General features: G+C 39.0%; 1 protein-coding gene across 1 annotated transcript; it reads left to right on the top strand.

Annotated features, from left to right (window-relative positions):
• Window positions 1-1,787: 1,787 nt before the first annotated feature.
• Window positions 1,788-17,276, top strand: ripk2 (receptor-interacting serine-threonine kinase 2). Its single transcript, XM_084733047.1, has 11 exons — window positions 1,788-2,059; window positions 4,286-4,439; window positions 5,594-5,749; window positions 6,956-7,113; window positions 7,782-7,831; window positions 9,213-9,374; window positions 10,176-10,261; window positions 13,215-13,316; window positions 14,627-14,720; window positions 15,693-15,893; window positions 16,625-17,276. Exons 1-11 carry the CDS (start codon window positions 1,812-1,814, stop codon window positions 17,014-17,016), a joined length of 1,803 nt encoding a protein of 600 aa, XP_084589173.1. The 5' UTR covers window positions 1,788-1,811; the 3' UTR covers window positions 17,017-17,276.
• Window positions 17,277-18,420: the final 1,144 nt, after the last annotated feature.

Below are 18,420 nucleotides of genomic sequence, written 5' to 3'. Positions count from 1 at the left end.
GGACTGGAACAAAGGGGGCAACATTTTGTGGTGATCCTAACCTTTGATAACAAGCGTAATAAACATATTAACACAGGAACACATGTTGACTGTGCTCAGTGTTGTTGCCTACTCACACCAGTTCAGGGAAAATTATCCCAAGTTTTGGTTTCTGGTCTGAGCAGTGCTGGGGCTGCCCAGATAGTCATGCTGGATCATCAACAAAACAAAACACGTTATGCTTTGTAAAATCTATGTCAGCAGCCGTTAAAAGGTGAAAACTGATTTGTGGAAACTCTGTGTTTCACAGGGGTGTCAGATTACAAGGAGACAACGAAAACACGTGCTTCAGTGAGTCATGTGTTCCAGTGTGTGTCACGTCCAACAGGACAGGGCGAGCTCTTCCTGTTTCAATACAGCACAGACAACAAAACTACAAAACGTCATAATACAGACATAAACCCTGTGAATGACTAGTCCTAATAATATAATTGGAAATATATTTTGTGATGCAATTGTAAAGAGTGATTCACTAATTTGATAACACTCTCAGGTTATTTGAATATTATAAGGACTGAATAGACTGCCCTCAGTAATATATATATATACTGTACTGGTATTTGGTGTTTCATTGTTCATTCTTCTATGACGTAACTATATTATCTTTAGAATTAGTGGTGTTTTTCTAAGGATTTATAGTTTGACATGGCCAATGATAATTCTGAACTCCTTATTTACTTAAATATGCTACTTCCTTCTATTCTATTCTATTCTATCTAGGGGTCGACAATATAACTAAAATAAAATATTATGATACTTGATAGCGTAAGGATGACTATTGGTGCTTTCACAAAACATTAATTAATTAAACATTAATGCCCAGCATTAGTTATCTATTATATTTTAGTCTTATTGGAATACAATTAGGCGCATAATTAATCTTCTATGTGGTCAAAATGCCTGTGTTTTCTTTGTGTATGGTCCTATATAAATAAGTGAAACAGTGAATTAACCCTTCTTTAAGATCTTTTACAAATGCTAAAAGTAGCTAATATAAATGCAAGGTTAACTGTCCTCGCACGACCTCATTAAGTTTTTACTTTTTTAATTTTGACATGTATTCATACAGCATTTCTGTAGGAAAATCCCGCGTTTGGGGAATTCCAACATGTTAAAAGCCCCTTTATTAACAGTTGAGTTCAGGCTCGCCGCAGGATTTACTCTTCTCGGGAAACCGAAACAAACATGTGAAGCCTAAATAATGCAGTCATTGAAAAACAGCTTATAAACATTACATCATCATAATTTAGGCTCGCTTCTATCTGAAAATTCTTCCTCAGGTGACACAGATTTATGAAGGCTGTGTGTGCTTAGACGATCGGTCCCACAATAAAATAAAAGGTCAACTGTCAGAAGCCGTCGAAACCTATGGAATTGAATGCATCTCGCTCGAACCCGGAAGCGTGTCGTCATTAGCAACAACAAACCCACCTGCCTTAAATGACAGCAGCTCGGCTCACTGTCGTTGTATCCCTTTGACTCAGCCTGTGACAGCTGGTTAGCTGAAACCTGGCAGCATATCATGAATAAACGGGCATGTTAAAGCGCATACATTTAATTCTTGTCGTTGAGTGCACGGTGTGTGTGTTTTTTTTTTTTAATTAGCGGACGAGTGAACCGTTTGCTCATTTTCAGCCGTCCTCCTTCTCCGCCACATTCACGTTAGCTTAGCGTGCTAGCAAACAGCGACATTATGGCATGCGTCTGAATGAGAGAGCTCTTCTTCCTCCTTCCAAAACAGGCAGTTCTGCTTTCAGTGGCTGACCTAGTGGATGATAAATCATCCGAGACTTCCCGTAAAGGGCTCACTGACTGCTATGGAGCCGTCCGCGGCGGCTATGGGCTGTGTGAACATTGGCAATCTGACCAGCACCTTGCCGGTGATCCCCTACCAGAAGCTGACAGACCTGTACTACCTGAGCAGAGGCGGCTTTGGCACCGTGTTCAAGGCTCAACACTCCGACTGGAGGACCACTGTGGCCATCAAGTGCCTGAAACTCGACTCTCCTGTTGGAGAAAGGTAGCTACCCAGTGTGTGTTTGATCACCTGATCTAACTATTCAGGCCATGCAAGCAGTTGGGAGGAATTTTAACAGTTGTAAATGTAAAGATGAATGCAGGAAGCTGTTAGTCAAGTGAAAAGTTGCAGAAAATATTCTTTAAAATCACAGACATCTCATCTTCATCAAAGCATCAGGACTTGAATTGCTGTCAGAATTAATCAAATGTAAGGCTTCATTTTAATTACATTTATTGTGTTATTGCCCTGTTCATGGGACAAATGAAACAATGATCAGTTTCATGATAAAGCATAATAAAGAGCTGCACCTATTAATCGATCATTAATCGATTATTAGATTATTTGTCAACTGCTTTAATAATTGAGTAACTGGTCTGTGTAATTTTCTAAGAAAAAGAAGCTAAAATTATCTGATTTCAGCAGCTTAAATGTGAATATTTTCTGTTTCTTTTTTTTTTTTTTTTTACTTCTCTCTGACAGTAAAACTGAGTATCTGTGGGTTCTGAGTAAATCAAGACATTTTAGGAGGTCATCTTGAGCTTTGGGAAACACTAATTGGCTTTTTTTTCCCACTATTTTCTGACATTCTAAAACACACAACTATTATCTGATTTATCAAGAAAATAATCGTTAGTTGCAGCCGTAATAAACTTCCTGACATTTAGTATCATTGTGTCACATTTTAATCATTGTAAAACCATGTTTGATTACCGTGCTTTGAAAAACTAACTATAAATACTGTCCAGCATCAACCAAATTTAGCAACAGTCTTCCAGACGAAGGCCCAACAGCAACAAGAGTTTATTATTTTGCATCAGTGAAAATATTGCAGTGACACAGCAAAGGACATGATTTAATTTGAAATGGTTAAGAAGCCTCCAATATGGACATTTTCTCTAAAATATTATGGCATACGTAATATTATGCATTGGTGTAGATAATAATCAGAATCATTCAGCCGTCCTGCAGTTGAGATTCAAGGGACACGTACCCATAACCACACTTTTAAAGCTGAGCTGCACAAATTTGATATTCTTGAATTAGTGTTGTCAAAAAATATCGATGCTGAATATTTGAAATGCATTCAGTGCTCATTTTTGCAGCATCAATACTTCAGTACCAGCTACACTTTCTTGCTCTTTCTTATCTCAGAGTGCAAACTGACGTGCGGTGCCCACACAGTCCAACTTCCTCTCACTTATTCACAGTGCTGTCTTCTTCTTCTTCTTCTTGCCACTTGCCTCATTTTCTGTATCAGTTCTCAAGTTAAAGCCTTGGTATGTTTCTCCTTTAATAAAAAGCTAAAATATTATGCCCTCAATTTTGAGTCAATTTTTCCCCATAGTATGGAAAATGGTATTGCACATTATAATAATTATAATATTATAATATATTGCGCTGAAATTAGAAATTTGAGAATCTTCACAACACTATCTTAAATATTTAGTTTATAACTTCAATAATAAATTCAATTTCGACTTCACATCACAGTGTGCTGACATGATTCATTATTCTACACATTTCTGAAGTCCAAATGAATTATACATTTTGTAGATTTGTTTACTTACATTACCCCAAATATTTCCACCAACGTTCAAACACAGAATACTTGTAATTTATTCAAGGGCGTTTCCTGTTAGCAGTTGTTAGCTAGTTGCTGTAACTTCCAGGAACACATGGGACATGTCGGGAATGTCAGAGAGTGAAGAACAGTAACAGAACAGTTAAATATTACCTCATCCATGAATGTGATTTCTGCCTTAGTCATGTCAGATAGATTTTCATCAGCTATCGTGGGTGTTTAAAAGTGAACATAATAACTCCCATGATCCCATGCTACATCATCAAACTTAATCTTTTGTTATTGTTTTCATGTAAGAGAGACCCCATAGTGCAAACTTTACATGTTGTGCATTTAAAAACCAACAAAATTAGGTATTAAAGTGTTTTGTCTGAAACATATAAAGGTCAGTTTGATCATTTTACACATGATTTTGGCGTAGATTAATCATATTGTGATAGAAATCAATATCTTAAGATTCATTTTGTGATAATGATTTTAGTCATATCACCCAGGCCTGATGCCAGTCAACTTCCAAGAACCCTTTAGTGTGCTTCCTGTAACTTTGTTTGTACAAGCAACACTGTAAATGTCATCAGTGTTTGTCTTTTCTTTCACCTCGTCTGAGAGTGAATACTGACTCTGTGCCACCGGCTGTGTTTCAGAGAGAGGAACTGCCTGCTGAAGGAGGCAGAGGTGCTTCACAAAGCCAGGTTCAACTACATCATCCAGATCTTCGGCATCTGCAACGAGCCCGAGTTCTTCTGCATCGTCACAGAGTTTATGAGCAATGGCTCTCTGGACCTGTTGCTCCACGAGGTACCTGTACTGTCATCAAGAAATGTCATGGTTTTTTTCAAAATTGATCTAGTCCTGACATCACAATCAAAGTCTTAAAGAATTTGCACGATTTAAGAACTAAAAAGACACCAGCTTTCCTTTGCCATGAGGAATTTATGTTCAGGGTATCTGCAGGGTCTTAAAAGTATTTTAAAAAAGTACTTAAGAAGGCCGTAAAATGATTGAATTTCATTAACAAATGTGTTGATTTTGTTCTTGTCCTTTTTTAGGCCCATACAAATACAGATATAGAATATAGATTTGTTTCCAGTGAGGTGTTATTATAGAGACTTTGTTCTTGTAAATATTACTATTGCTGCTCTGGAAACATTTAATTATATTTAAAATTTTTAATCCTGTTCTGACTTTATTCTTTTTTAAAATAATATATATATTTTTAAAAAGGTAGCTATTTATTAACGAAAAAGAACCGATAATTTCTGTTTTTAAGTTGAAGCAGAATCCAAAGTAAGAGTGGGCTTAAAATTCACACTGATTTTCAATTATATCTTTAATACTTTTGCAAATATGGTAGCCGTGTATTTGGTGTTAATTTTCATAGTAAGTGGTATTAAAAATGTCTTTAAAAGTGATGTTGTTGATGTTGTTTTCCCCTGCTACTCAGGAAAGGAGGTGAGATTCAAGTAAACAGGAAAAACAGTGGTTTGATTCGATTTGTTGTGGTCAACTGCACGTTTCGTATTCAGTCAGATAACACAGTCAGAACACATTAAACTTCCTACAGTTCTTGTTTTTGCGCTTTTGTCGACAACATGGCTGAAGTGAAGCGAGTCTTTGTTCTTTTTGGCGAGCTGCTCCATTTCTCACACCGTCTCTCTTATGAATCACTTGACATGCACATGGAATTCCTGCATGTGGGACGGCAAGCAAAAGTGGAACTTGGACACATACACAGTCTCTGACGAAACTTTGAAATATGTGGGGGGAGAGAAGCCGAGCCGTGAGGAAAGCAGACAAATATAGTTCGGGGAAATTCCCACTTGTCTTGGTGTAGTAAAATTTCCTCACACTTCATTTGGCTTGTAGCCTCAGGCACAGGTCTTCTCCCTCCACGCTTGTGCAAACACGTTTTATTGACGCTTTTCTACCTGGTCTGTCGTCCCTGCCCACAGAAGGACGTGTACCCCGGGCTTGCCTGGCCTCTGCGGCTCAGGATCCTGTATGAGATTGCCCTGGGGGTTAATTTTCTTCACAACATGAACCCACCCCTCCTACACCACGATCTGAAAACGCAGAACATCCTGCTGGACGGTGAATTTCATGTGAAGGTATGTGTGTGTCAGCAGGAAGTTGGTACACTATGAACTGTATGTGTGTCAAAACGAAACAGGGCTTGAATGTGGTTGCCTACTGTTACTTTCATAATTACAGTGTTTGTGTGTGAGAGAGTGTTTGTGTACATGGTTACCACAGATTATCACATGTTCAGCTGAACTCCCTCCAGGCTGGGAAACAGAAACAGTGCAGTATGAGATAAGCGCACAACCAGCTTTATAATTAAAACAAACTTGATTATTATTATTAGTAGAACTGAAACTTTGAGAATTATTTTTGTAATAATTTCAAGCAGAATTCCATAAATTCTCTGGTGTAAGGTTGTTGGTCTGATATGATAAGAAGTCTGAAGATGTCACCTGAGAGGCAAGTGAGAAAAGTCCGATCTCAATATTTTTCTGCCCTGTGTTTATCGACTAAAGGGATAGTTCACCCAAAAATGAAAATTCAGTCATTGTCTACTCTGCTGGAGTTTCACAGGAAAACAGTGTTGCAGAATCTCCCAAACAATGGACGTGAATGGTGACCAGTTTTCAAATGAAAAAAACAACCCAAAAAAAACCCCCATAAAATGCCTCCATACTGCCCGTCTGGTGTAATCCAAGTCTCCTAAAGCCCCAACATGCTGTTTACACACCGTCACACCACACACACCCAGTTCAGACAGTGTGCACGTGAACGTGGCTCCAAGCTAAAGATCTACAGTGAAGATTCAGGATAAAAACATGGTGTAAATAACATTTTTTTTGTCAACTTGGCACATTAGGTCTTTAGGAGGCTTGGATTACACCAGACGAGCAGTATGGAGGCATTTTATGCTTTTATTGTATTGTTTTTTTTACACTGGTCACCATTCACTTCCATTGTTTGGGAGATTCTGCAAGTCCACAAAACACTTCTGGAGTTTCACAGGAAAACAGCGTTGCAGAATCTCCCAAATGACGTAAAAAGAAAAACATGAATGCTTTTTACAGGCCATCCTGACCAAAAAAAAAATGCCAGACACAACTTTTATGTCCACCTGTTTCTCAGGGCTTCTGTACTTTGACCTCTGGGAGTTTATAATGCTGTTTTTCTGGAGCCCCAATCAGTTTTCTGTAATTGATAAATGATAAAGCGGATCAGAGGAAAACAATGTTCAAACATATGTGTGGAATACTGAAACATTGCTAATAATTTTCTGCTTTCGTTGTGTTCAGATCGCAGACTTCGGCCTGTCAAAGTGGCGGCAGCTGTCCGTCAGTAAAGGCTCGGGGTCCAAGCCCACAGAGATGGGGGGCACCGTGATCTACATGCCCCCCGAGAAGTACGAACCATCCAAGAGCCGCCGGGCAGACGTAAAACACGATATGTACAGGTGAGACACCACACCACATTAGAAAATATGCTGGATGATAGAATAGACAATAATAAGTACCTTCTTCATTAATCTGGGTTTCAGTTTCCAGGAACTTGAGTTTTGTCAGAATGTGTTGTATGTATATCAGTTGTTGGGCAGAATTAGTGACTGGATGACCATTTGAGGACTTTGTTGCACCGTTTATAACTCTGTCATAGTAAATATTTGTTGAGTGCTATCAGCACTACGAGTAAATGAGCTTTCCCTGCCTGGCAAGGTTAGACAGTGTTCAGAATGAGGCTGGATTGTCAGCATACCAGAGCAGAACAGCGCAGCGATCTCTGCCAAAAACTAAATCTGTCAATCGTGCCAGGAAAACAGTCATTTCAGGAATCTGTCAGAGCAAAGGGAGTGGTGACTGTTACAAAAGACATTATAAATTTAAAGAAATCCACTTTCCTCTGTGGTTCAGTGTGACTCTCCCTCCCAGATTGTGGCTGACGCAGTCTCTTAAGGTTTTGGGTAATATGTTGGATTGCTGCAACACGTCATTGCTCTTCCTCAAAGTAGCCTCTCTGGTGATCTCGTGGTAAAGTCCCTCAACTCTGAAGGGGAATGCCAGTTGAAAAGAATGATGTAACTCTAATTTCCCTTAACTGTTTCTCTCCATTATGTTTACATTGTAGTTATGCCATTATTATGTGGGAAGTGCTGTCCAGGCAGATTCCTTTTGAAGGTAACACTTTTTTAAATTATATTCTATTTTGCTGATTTATTGCTGTCTCATTCTGTTCAGTTACTCTTTCAGTTTGACCTTTCATGACTCACTGAGTGTGTGCAGACGTGCATCCTGGGTGATCTGATCACAAGTGGACAGCTCTGAGTATGTCAGTTCACACCCAGCATTACAGTGCATCTCCAGATTCGTCCTGAGTGACTAATTTTGATCAAATGTCACGTTTCCACTCTAAATGCAAATAAACGCGAGGGCTGTTTTGTCAGCTGAATGTCCATTTGGCTGCTCAATATGAAGGTTCAGGCGTTTGTTCCTTTTTTTTTTTTAAGTTAAACTTCACACTAAACTCCTCTTTCAGCCTACAGTTGTTATCTGTTATTTCAGCAGATTTTATAACTGAACTATACGCTGGACGTATTTTCTCCGACTGTGTGGAAATCTGATGTTTTCAGTTCACAGATGATAAAGACATTAATAACACAGACATGAGAAAGTGAAGGCGTGCGTCGCAGAGCACCATGGAGCGTCTCTCTGTTGTCTGTTCTGTACACTCAAACAACACATGCTGCCTGCCTGCCTGCCTGCCTGCCGCGGTGCACACCCTGACCACTTTAATCCAACACATAGTGATGGCCAAAGGAAAGAGGAGCTTTATTTGCAGATATTTCACAGCTGTGAATGAAAACTTCTGTAGTAAGAAGGCTGTTCACTACAAATTTGTTTTAAAACTTAACAAAACACCATTAGATGGAGAATTTGGATCTGTAACAGAAAAGAAGGGAGGAGGAGGGAATGTTTTAGTATCCCGGCCTTCGACACAGAGACGAAGTTGACTCTCATAGTTTATACTTGGACATTAAATTAATATATTCAGCTCGTTGAAACTTGTTATCTAAATTATTATTTTAACTGAAAACATATTATACCTCAAGCCTGAAATATGAAAATGGCAGAATATAATAATCTGTCAGTGTGACTGTGAAAGACTTCCTATATATGATAATATATTCTCCCCTGCATGAAACTACATGAGCTGCTTTTAATTATAAAAAGTATCTGTATTGATATCTGGTCCTGTATTACTTGGTATCAGGTCTAAACCATTTTTGCGGTATTGCTCACCCCTACAATGAAGCAAATGATGTACTTACAGGACGTCAGTGGAGTAGGCGGACCTTTATTGTGGCCCAGGACATATTTGCGTTCACATCACCTGTGAATGTGGTCTGAGCGATCGGATCTTAAATGTACTCTGTGTGTGTTTACACCTGTACTTAAAGCTGTCCACTGCAGATAAGATCACCCAGGATTCATGTTACTACCAGGACTGAACCAGGCCTCTGATTTGTGTGTGTGTGTGTGTGTGTGTTTGTGTGGTCAGAGATGACCAACCCCATGCAGATCATGTTCAGCGTGCTGCGTGGGATGCGGCCCGACACGAGTCTGGACAGTCTGCCCGGCGAGATCCCCAGCAGAGAAACTCTCATCAGTTTAATGACCTGCGGCTGGACCGCTAACCCCGATGACCGACCTTCCTTCCTCAGTAAGTTCACACAAATAACTGAACTGCAGGGATTCATGTCTAGCAGAAACTAACAAAGTCCACCCACGGTTTGAAGTTTTTGACATTTTTCTTCATGTTGAGTAATAAACAAATCCTCTTGGTCAGCGCTGATTTTTTTGTTTTTTTCCTCTGACTGAGCAGTGACTAAGTATCAGCTTCCTGTCACATTATTGAAATTTTTTCCTCTGTCTTCACTGAAACACTGCGTTTCTCTGTCGTTCATAAACAGGAACAAAACCTGCCCATGCCTCATTTAAATCTCAATACATCAGAATGATAAAGCTGCTAAGATCTTGATATTTTAAACTGTGATGAAATGGTGGAATTGTATTTTAGACTAAATAAAGTTAGAAAATATGACAAATTCAAAGTTAAAATAATCTTATTTATCTGTTCAGTTAGCTGCATGTCACTTTAACTACTCTTTATGACCAAAAACTGTAATAATCAAAGTTTTCACATAATCAGAACTTTGAGCAGATTTATGAACTTAATCTTGTTTCTGTTCAGACATTTATAGAAATTCCATAGCGTGGCGTTACAGACGGTATGTAACGGCAGGGTGGCAGTGGGGTGTCACAGTTCAGTAGGTTTCCATTTCATAATTTAAAAAAAAAGGCACTAAAATGCCCCGTGAACAAGTTTCTGACCACCCACACCGTGGAAGGGGGCCGCGGTTAAAAAAAAAAAGCACATGATGAGAAAAAATCTAGTTTTGTCCTGCACAGTTTACACGGCGTGACGTACAGCAAACATGTTCTGTGTTTACTGCCATTTCAGAGTGTCTGATTGAGCTGGAGCCCATGGTGAGGAAGTTTGACGAAATTGACTTCCTGGAAGCCGTGTTGGAGATCAAGAGGGCAAAGGTCAGTCGGGAATCTCCCTACAAACGTTTAAGTGTTTGGGGCTTTTATGTTGACATAATTGTCTTTTTAAGTTCTGATATTTCTTTTCTTTTCATTTTTTTAACCCCAAACACCTTCCCTCGAGAGACTTTGTCTTTTGCCAGGCCGCAACTGTAAATAAGAATTTGATCTTAATGACTTCCTTGGTTAAATAAAGGTTAAATAAATAAATGAATGGAAAAAGAGCTGGGGAACGACATGCAACAAAGGTCCCCACTAGAGCTGAATGATTTGAAAAAATATCTGATTGTGATTATTTTGGCTCATATTGCAGTTGCAATATGATTTGTGACAGAGGAAATTATTATTTTTACATTATTATTCTCATTTTCAATGAAAAAAACATTCAAATGATTATGGTGTGAATTTTGCAGGGATCTGTACTAAACAAAGATGTTTTATTTAATAGGATATTTATATTATAATGGCATTTTGACAAACTTTTTACATTTAACAAATACTGTGCCTCCCACAGTTTGAAAGTTGCAGTGGGCCATACTGTAATTTTTGATAAAAATTTCAGTTTAATAGTTGGGAATGGTTGGCGCCTTAAAGCCAGTCCTGAGGCCACGTCTCACGGTTCTGATTATCTGAACTGCTGAATACAGAACTGGAGACAGTAAGACAATTAGTTTTACTACTTTTGATGAAGATAAACAGAATAAGGACACCAGAATTATATTGTAGTTATTAGAAGAATGAGCTTTTGACTTCTCAGCTGCGAAGACTTGATGCTAAAGTCAATTAAACTTGTTTTCAGTATTAGTTTTTATGAAAGAATTGATTAAATAACGAACAACACAACCTAATATGAGCCGAATATGATTATATATTAGTTTGACAAAATACTTTTTTCTTGTTAGAAGGACAAATGCAAACGACTTCCTGTGTTCTGACACTAAGACCAGAAAATGATAACACCTCATTCACCTGCTAAACGAACAAAAAACAAACAATTCTTCTTCACTTTGGAAGCAGTTTTATCTCTTTTACACTTCATTTGTTCCCTTTTACTTAACACCAAACTGTGAAACTGGAAAACAGGTTTTCAGTTGTTGTTTGCTCCCAGGACCATTTATGATGACTCCTATTATTTAATACTACATGGTGGTATAGTAATAAATATTTATGGGAGCATTTTTTAGTGTGCGGATTCTGTTTTTCTTATTTTTGACATGTACTTCTGTCTAGCACCTAAGATTTTATTAAATTTCAGTTTCAGATATATATATATATATATATATATATATATATATATATATATATGTATATATACACATTTTCATCTCCACTCCATCTACTTGTCCATGTCTGACGGGTGTCTGAAGAAAAACACAAATCAACACTTGAAAGACGACACAGGGTAACTTTTTTCCTTTTTTAAAGAGGAATTTGAAAATGTAAATGAATTATTGATCTTTTCAAATGAACACTATAGTTTACCAATGATGGAGGAGTCAGTGCAAAAAAAAACAAAAACTTTAAATAAAAAGTTGTGACACTCCTAGTATCTATCGTGCTTTTGCAAACTTTTTGCTTGTTTTGTTTTTGATATGATATCAAGGCGTGTTTGTTTGTTCTGCCTCAGTGGTGTTTGGTAATAACAGTCTGAGAGTACAGATGGATGAAGGAATCTCCCTGTTCAGGAATACACTGAGAGATGCAATAAACCCGACCGGTGTGTAATTTGGGACAGTTTGAATTCAGTCTGTGACTGAAAGAGAGGATGACGGGTCAGAAAGTTTACTTCATAATTTCCCCTTTTTCCCCTTCCTCTTTTTGGTGTGTGTGTGTGTGTGTGTGTGTGTGTGTGTGTGTGTGTGTGTGTGTGTGTGTGTGTGTGTGTGTGTGTGTGTGTGTGTGTGTGTGTGTGTTCACATGAGTGAGACCATTGTTTTCAGTAAAACTCTTGTTTGTGAGTTGAAGTTGGATCAAAGCCTGGTCTGGTTGGTAGCTGTGGTTGTACGGTTGAGAGAAAGAGGAAAACAAAACAATTGCTGTGTTAAAGGAGTAGTACGTCCACAAAACAGCTGTGAAGCTGCTTATTTCAGGCAGATTTTTTTTCTTACCGTACTCTAAAAGTCACTGACAGATATATATCGGTTGGCTGGTATCATCAAGGCAATGCTGGCTTAGTCAGTCTACTGTGTATATATATATATATATATGTATACATATATACTTACTTATATACTTACTTCATTCATGTTGTTCTATTTATGTTTTTTTAAATATACTGTATAATATTATAGTTATTGATGATTATTAAAAATACCATGTTTTTCAGTGCCCTGATTTTGAATTTTATACATATAAATAAAGAATATTATCATCGGTATCAGCCCCAAAATCCAGTATCAGCTGGGCTCTAGTCACAAGGACATTACTCAGCTTATCATAGGAAATATGGTTTTATGTGTCTCCTGTTTATAAACTTTACTGATGGAAACGAGCTTTTAATGGCATCAGAAAACGTGAACTCATATTGTGTATTGTGTAGTGAATAAAGTAAATTTTGTTACTTGTAAAGATAACGGATGAGAAGTGGGATACAGGACAAGATTTTGATGTACAGCTCTTAAATTAAGATAGAAGGATTCAGGAGGAGCAATGCTTGATGATGGCAACTAGAGAGGTGAATATTTAACTGTGTGGTCAAATAAATGAAACCATTTCTACTCCACAAGCTGTTTTACAGTTCAGTCATTGTTTCTCCTTTTCCAAAGCTAAAAAAAACGGTTCTCCCGTGTGCTGTGTGAACACATTTCACCGTATTCTTGTATGTAAAGGGTTATAACAGTAAATAAAGTGTCTTATTTGGTTTAAAAGCAGATTTTTTGGCTCTGGTATTGATTGAACACATTCTTTCCTGGTAGTATGACTCATTGTCATTTTCTTCCTCGTTCCTGTGCAGCTGAGGGGGCAGTCAGGCTGTTGTGCATCTCAGTCAGTGTGTGAGAAGAGGAGCGATGAAGGATCCCTGAACATGCTGAAGGACAGGCCGAGCCCCTGGCCGGTAAGGAGCTGAAATATCTGTGGAAAATCTCAAGATAAAGTCTAATAATTAACAGCGACACTCACTCGAAATCACAAATAACTTTTTTTTTTTTTTTTAACATCTTTTTATTTCTAAATGGTGCAGCACAGATATATAATCCTAGAATAATAACAAAGTACACTGAGTTTCAATTTGTCCCTTGTTATATACCCTTGTTAAGAAAGACAGTAACATGACAACCAAGAATTTGATGCAGTCAGAATAGAGGTGGCCGAATTAAGGACATTTTATTTTTATCTTTTTTTTTATATTCACAGACACAAGGTTCTCAAAATGTGGGGGAGATGGGACAAAGTGGTTGTGCCAAATAAAAGAAAGAAAATACAACAAAACTAGGCCTGACCAGCTTCTACCTCCAAAACAAAACACAAACAAAAGGCCAACCTGCGTAGTCTAAGAAAGAGCTTCATCAAAACAAGTACAAAGGTGGCAACAACCAATAAAAACCCAATGCTTAATGTACAGAGTACCTCAACTCATCTAATGTCCTCAGTCTCCCACCACAAATCTTCTTACGAACACAAAAGACTCAACAAATCCACAGGCAGCTGCAGGTCCTTCTTCTCGAGTGCCCTTAGCCCTGATTGGCTCCAAGCTTAGAGGACCAGTGAGCCGCCTGTCTGTGTCTTCAGCGGTGAATCCCTGTGAAGTTCTTATCATGTGAAGACAAAGGAGGGGAGGGGGAGAGAAAAGACATGCAAAGGAAAAAACAACAAACAGGCCCTTATATCCTGCCAGGCACGTAACACCCTCATCTCTTCACTCCACCCTCATAAACATCAAAATAAACAAAACAAAAACTGACAGACAAGCAAACAAAAGAGAAAATAAAAGTCAGAGGAATAAAAAGTATTAAAAAACCACTAATGTATACTTAAAACTGCACAAAATAATAAAATAAAGTAAATAAATAATTACAATCTTGAAGAAGAAAAATGAGTCAAAAGCAGTGACAAAATTAATGGTAACAATAACTTCATAAACCATAATTTATGGTGTGTATATAAGACAATGCCATAAATTGTGACGGCGTGGTCATGTTGGACTTTAAAACAAACAAACTGATGTGTTTTGGTGCACAAGCTTTTGCCAGGGACTCAAACCGATCTAATGGATCATAAGGCCACTCCCACCCAAACATTTTTTGAGTAAACGCTGATATTTCGGGGGCGTAACCTTGTCTGTTTTTTTGGTTTTTTTTTTGGTGTTCTATCTTTAACGTTGTGTGTCTGAAAGTCAGTTAAACCTCACTGTTTGTTCTGCACCAGGAGAGCTCCACCTCAGGCTCAGGCTCCTGTTCCTCCCAGGACACAGACATATCTCTACCAGGCCCCCTCAGCAGCAATCCTACACCATCTAAAGGTAACTCCAGCAACACGAGTGGCAGTTTTAATTATCTGCATGATTTACAGTCTTTCTCTGTCGCTTTGGTACATTTCTCAAGTCAAACCAGAAGTATGTTTCTTGAGCCAATTCATACAAAAAGCACCACAATATAAATACCTGCAAAAGCTCAAAACATAAAAACTCTCACTTTATGTCTCAGAGGTAGATATTCCTGTCAGTGAACATCAGAATGATAAACGTTTACAGTCATGTTGTCAGTATTCAGTCAAAAATCAATCAAAATGAGTTTCCAATTTCAATTTACTTTCTATCCCCTCTTACTTCCATGTATCCAGCACGTCTGAAGAAAAAAAACTTCAAAGATGACACAGCATTAACCTGCAGCTGCACTTTTCACTGAGTTTAAGATATACTTACACTTAAGCATGAATTACTTAGCTACTTTTAAAATCACACAATTCAAATTTATCCAAAAGTTTCATCTGCATTGTTGTAGCCCATAAGTCTCTGTGATAACAAACGGCCAAATGAAAACCAGGACATGCGGAACAAATAATAAACGCTGCTGCAGGTTCAGGTTTGGAGAGCTGAGCGTGACCACAGAACAGAACAGGAGTCATTTAGACTGAAGATTTGGAAAAACAGGAAGTACGCAAAGTATTATAACCATCTGTGTCAACTTTATGATATTAAGACATCCGAGTAATGTTTGCAGACAAATAACAGACTAATAATTGATTAACCACTGACAAGGTGTTACAAATATCTGGTTCATCTGTCTGTGTAATAATTGACAAATCATTTATTAATCATTAACAAATACTTCATGTAGTAAATCACACATTATAATGCATGCAACAATAAACTGTTACTTATTTAATCAGAATGTAATGATAAAACATATAATTTCTAAACTATTCATTTTATGTTACACAAACTCATTTCATTTACCGTTTATTAACAATTTGTCTGCTCTCTCTGATGTAGAAAGCGTTCCATATTCATTGATAGGCCCTGGTCTGGAGGCTCCCGGGTCTTTGAAGGATGAATGTGTGATCAACAATCTGAACGGCCAGATCGTCAGACCCGCGACTGACTGGAACATACCTGTCAAAACCTCCTCGGCCGTCACTGAATACGAGACGCAGCCGGATAACCTCCCGCTCAAACCACAGCCTCAGCAACAAGGTAACAGCAGTTAAAGGGACAGTTGAGGATGGATTGAATTATTTGAAGTGGGGTCATATGAGGTACTTATTTACAGTCGGTGTGTTTCCTACAGAGGCTCAGCAACAAAATGTATTTTTAAGCCATTTGAAAAGGATCCACTTAAGAAAGTAGAATATTTTCACTGCTTTGCTTTTTCATCAACCACTCAATCCAACCAAACTGCGCAGGTGAAATCAGTCATTTTACCTTGCAGAGCATGAGAGTCTCTGGTCCACTGCAGCCTCAATCTGTCAGTTTGTTTGTGTTATTGTGTGATTTCAGTGAATCCAGACTGTTTTTAAAACACTGAAGTCACAGTAGAGCACAAACAGGCTAATGGACTGAGACAGTGGAGTGGAGTTTGGTTGGTTTGGAGAAATTGGTATTTGATAATATAATGGTGGTTTCCCATCAGAAAAGGCTGTCTGGTGGCAAACTGTGAAAATATTCTAAATGTAATGGAGACTTTCGTCACTTCTGCACTTTCGATATTGATTTTTTCTGCCCACAGAAGCACACAGCTCTGTGCTGGTGCCCGTTTCAGTTTCTCCAAACTGGAGACACTGACTATCGATAAGTATCTCATAAAACCTCACTTCAAATAGTCTGAACTATCCCTTTAAAGCAGAAGGGGTTTGATTGGTGGATAATAATCATACAAGTCTTGAGTGTTAAATGAAAAATGTTTTTATTGTTTTCCTCACCTGCAGCGGATTACTCTCCTCCCATGCGGCACTCCCCTCCCTCACAAGGCCCAGTCTCCCAGTGGATCTCTATGCGGCGCGAGGACATCGTCGCCCAGATGACAGAGGCCTGTCTGAACCAGAGCTTGGACGCCCTGCTGGCCCGCACCATGCTGATGCGGGAGGATTATGAACTGGTGATGAACCAGCCCACGCGCACCGCGAAGGTCCGCATGCTGCTAGACAACTGCCACCGACACAACGAAGACTTCTGCCGCATCGTCGTCCGCAAGCTGCACGACAACAAGCAGAACGGCCTGGTGCCGTACCCGGCAGAAATCAGCTCCCCTACTGCACCCCTGCTCCCCAGTGCACCGCCGCTGTCCATGTCCTTCAATAACATAACCAGGAACATGTAGCAGCAGCCGCAGCAGTCCAGCTTATAAATAGACTGTGCCCACTTCACACTACACGTCGTCATCAGTGTCAACATGGCTGCCGTCAGTCTTTCACTCAGGAAGGCTGAGGGGCGCCCGGTTGAGCAAACAGAGAGTCACAGGTACAAGACTGAGCTTTTGGCTTCGAAGTTAATATCCACTCATCAACTCGAGACAAAAGGTTTTATTCTGTATAATCAGAATCAAAAGATTTTGACTGAATCAGTGATTTAATTTAAAAGTTATGGGGTGATTTATTTATAGTCCCATCATTCTGAGTGGAAGCATCGCAGGGTTTGTCTCCTTTTGGTACATTATGCTTTTGTCTACAAAAGTCAGTTACCATTATATAAAGGCATAATTATGTAGCTCTGTATTTGTGTGTGTGTGTGTGTGTGTGTGTGTGTGTGTGTGTGTGTGTGTGTGTGGCCTTATTTTTGGAATGCAAACCTCCTCAATTCACTCAGTTGATCTGAGTTAGTGACAGGTGGACTGTTAACACACTGGAAAACCTACATCAAAAATGAGGTTTATTATTATTATTATTATTATTATAGCAATCTTAATCTTAAAGGGACAGTTCACCCGAAAATAAAAAATCCATCTTTTTCCTCTTACCTGTAGTGCTGTTTATCTACCTAGATAGTTTTGGTGTGAGTTGCAGAGTTTTGAAGATGTCTGCCTTCTCTCTAATAATGAAACTAGATGCCGCTCGGCTTGTGGTGCTCAAAGCGCCAAAAAAATACATTTAAAACTGTAACACCAGTCATGACCCAGTTACTCAAGATAATGCACAGACCTTGGTGTGAGCAGTTTCATGTAGGAACTACTTTCTTTCTGCTGAACTACGACCACATCCAGATAGAATCAGGCGTTGTGGTGATTTAGCCACAGTGTGTGACGGGGGTGGGGGGGTGGGGGGGGTACCGCTATAAAACAATCAGGAAATAACTTTTTATTCCTCTGATTCACCGGCTTTCTCGCTGACAGAGCTCTGTCAGATTATTCCCAGTCAATCTTGCATGACCACAGCTGCTTGCTCTCTCTCTCTCTCTCTCTCTCTCTCACACACACACACACACACGCTGAACTTTTTGGTTTGTTGTTGTGCAGCATAAACAAGCCAGACCCATATGTTAAAGCTCAGTACAAGTGAAGACACCACTGGGAGACTTGTCATCGTTGATATTTAATTTCAGGCTGACTGTGAAGAGACTCTGATTGCTGCGTCTTGATTGGCCACTGCAGTGCGACATCAGTTTGCATTTGTGTGTGGTCCACACCCACCAGCTGCATCATTGTGCAGGAGGAAACGTGCGTTTACTCATGGACAGCTCAGCTGAAGATGATGCCATTAATGTGTCCATCCTGTATTGTCAGGACCGC

Source organism: Lutjanus erythropterus, chromosome 12 (genome assembly GCF_056507025.1).
Source record: "Lutjanus erythropterus isolate fLutEry1 chromosome 12, fLutEry1.hap2, whole genome shotgun sequence".
NCBI lineage: Eukaryota > Metazoa > Chordata > Actinopteri > Lutjaniformes > Lutjanidae > Lutjanus > Lutjanus erythropterus.
The sequence above is the reverse complement of the archived record's forward strand: the minus strand, read 5'-3'. Positions and strand labels throughout refer to the sequence as shown.

What these genes read in the sequence shown, in the direction of transcription:
- ripk2 (XM_084733047.1), top strand. Translation starts at nt 1,812, where the DNA reads ATGATAAATCATCCGAGACTTCCCGTAAAGGGCTCACTGACTGCTATG. An exon ending in TGACCGACCTTCCTTCCTCA is followed by an intron (nt 9,375 to 10,175) that starts GTAAGTTCACAC and finishes CTGCCATTTCAG; the next exon opens with AGTGTCTGATTGAGCTGGAG. An exon ending in TGGAGATCAAGAGGGCAAAG is followed by an intron (nt 10,262 to 13,214) that starts GTCAGTCGGGAA and finishes GTTCCTGTGCAG; the next exon opens with CTGAGGGGGCAGTCAGGCTG.